We start from the raw sequence: 2,580 nt of genomic DNA on the forward strand, positions 1-2,580 counted from the left end.
TCACATTAACATTTTGCTAATAACCCAAATCATAAACCAATATACACACACACAAAAAAACAACCTTAGATTAATCGAAATTTGAAAAAAGACATTAATATGGAAGTGATGATACAAAGTTCCAATATGGAGACATTTAATTTCAATAGTGGCACAATGAGTTCACCTTTTTTAAGTCCTCCTTCTTCACCAAAACGTTTTGGTGAATATTACCTAAGTGCCCCTACAAGTCCCTCTAGACTCTCTGAATTATATAGTGAAATTGATTACTTATCATCCATTGAAGTGCAACACGAGGATTTCACAGAAAGTCAAGATGAAACATTATTATCATCGTTAATCATCAACAACAAAGTTGATGATAAAGAAGAAAGTGGTTTCGCTTTCTTAGTTAATCAAACAGACAAATCATCACGTTCAGCTGAAGAACTCTTCCATGGTGGTAAAATCAAACCATTAACAAACGAAGAAACAAAAGTTGTTAAGCAACAAAACAACAGAGGAAGAGACAGAGAAAGAACAGAGTCAACAACATCATCGAACAATTCCGGTAGAAGAGTAACAAGATCACTTTCTCCTTATAGAAAATCAAACTACACATGGGAATCATTAGAAGAACAAAACTCAAAATTACAACAACAACCTCGTAGTAACATCAAAGAGGAAACGAAATCGAACAATTCGAAGGGTTCGAGGAGGTGGAAATTGAGTGATTTGTTGTTGTTTCGTAGTGCTTCGGAAGGAAGAGGGTCAAGTAAGGATCCATTGAAGAAATACTTTGTTGGTAAGAAGAGTGAAGAAGTTAAAGGTTCAAGCTTTAGATCTTCGGAAACGTTTTCCAATAATGGGTCGAAGAAAAAAGGACAAGTTTCAGCTCATGAAATGCATTATGCTATGAAGAAAGCTGAGTCACAAGATATGAAGAAGAGAACTTTTTTGCCTTATAGACAAGGGATTTTGGGAAGGTTGTCTGGATTTGGACTCTAATTCATGTTGATCATGATCATGATGATGATCTTTATTATCATGCAATTTCTTGAATAGAGTTGTTCTTTTTTGTCTTTTTTTATGTTGAATATGTTGTATTCTTTTGTTGAATTTTTCAATATGTACCTTAAGGGTAATTAAGCTGTGTAAACAGAAGCTGTTATAATACATATATATAAGTATTGTAATTATACAAAATTCTTTATTGCCACGTATAATTAGTTCATGTGTAGCATTATTTTGAGGCTCTTTGATGTATAGTGTAAGCATAAACATATTTTGTTTGTTTTCTTCTACGTAGTGTTTTACAATCCATAATGATATATTATTGTATTTTTCATACGAATTTGATGCTTAGTCCACAAACAGCCTCTTAAAGTGATTAGTCGTGTGTCGATTAATTTATCGTTTATTCAACTAATAAAATGATACACCAGTTAACTCGCACTTGTAACAATAATTCTTATAAAAATAGATAAATTGCTACTTTACAAGCTTAAACTGATTGATTTATTGTTTGCTCAACTATAAAATGATAAACCACTTAGCTCGTACTTTGTAAATTTGTAACAATTAGAGTTGTTCTTTTTTGTCTTTTTTTATGTTGAATATGTTGTATTCTTTTGTTGAATTTTTCAATATGTACCTTAAGGGTAATTAAGCTGTGTAAACAGAAGCTGTTATAATACATATATATAAGTATTGTAATTATACAAAATTCTTTATTGCCACGTATAATTAGTTCATGTGTAGCATTATTTTGAGGCTCTTTGATGTATAGTGTAAGCATAAACATATTTTGTTTGTTTTCTTCTACGTAGTGTTTTACAATCCATAATGATATATTATTGTATTTTTCATACGAATTTGATGCTTAGTCCACAAACAGCCTCTTAAAGTGATTAGTCGTGTGTCGATTAATTTATCGTTTATTCAACTAATAAAATGATACACCAGTTAACTCGCACTTGTAACAATAATTCTTATAAAAATAGATAAATTGCTACTTTACAAGCTTAAACTGATTGATTTATTGTTTGCTCAACTATAAAATGATAAACCACTTAGCTCGTACTTTGTAAATTTGTAACAATATATATATATATATATTGATGGACTACGTATTACAACCAAAAAGCACTTAAAGTTGTTAATTTTGATATCAACTTACCACTTTTTCATCACTATATTTATAAGAAGGAGCCTTATAGATGTTCTGAATTCAGAAAAAGAGAGTGCCGATGAAAATGTGTGAATGGAGGTGACATAAGTTTTAATTTATTGGACACAAGTAGAGGATAATTTATAATTTTTATTTTAGAAAAATACTCATAATTGGTGGTAGATGAATGATTGTTAGGTGATGTACCTAACATTACCATTCAGGTACATATATATTGGAAGAAAAAAAAAATAAGTAATAGTATTTCCTTTGGTGAAGGGTGAAATAGTATTTCAAGGTCGATGAATTCATACTGAAAGATAATTTATGGGCTTGAACAGATATATACCTTTAGCCCAATAGTAAAATACCGTCTATCTGGTTCCACGGCCCAAAAACTTTTAACTAACCCCCAAAAAACAAAAAAAATC

The 2,580-nt window shown here is 30.4% G+C and overlaps 1 protein-coding gene across 1 annotated transcript; it reads left to right on the forward strand.

The window, feature by feature from the left end:
* LOC101491878 (uncharacterized) lies at positions 1 to 1,185 on the forward strand. Its single transcript, XM_004499039.4, has one exon. The coding sequence runs from the start codon at positions 100 to 102 to the stop codon at positions 985 to 987; it is 888 nt and encodes a 295-aa protein (XP_004499096.1). The 5' UTR covers positions 1 to 99; the 3' UTR covers positions 988 to 1,185.
* The last annotated feature ends 1,395 nt before the right edge of the window (positions 1,186 to 2,580 follow it).

This window comes from Cicer arietinum, chromosome 4, assembly GCF_000331145.2.
Source record: "Cicer arietinum cultivar CDC Frontier isolate Library 1 chromosome 4, Cicar.CDCFrontier_v2.0, whole genome shotgun sequence".
NCBI classification, from domain to species: domain Eukaryota; kingdom Viridiplantae; phylum Streptophyta; class Magnoliopsida; order Fabales; family Fabaceae; genus Cicer; species Cicer arietinum.

Coding starts and splice junctions, on each gene's coding strand:
- LOC101491878 (XM_004499039.4), top strand. CDS start 100: ATGGAAGTGATGATACAAAGTTCCAATATGGAGACATTTAATTTCAAT.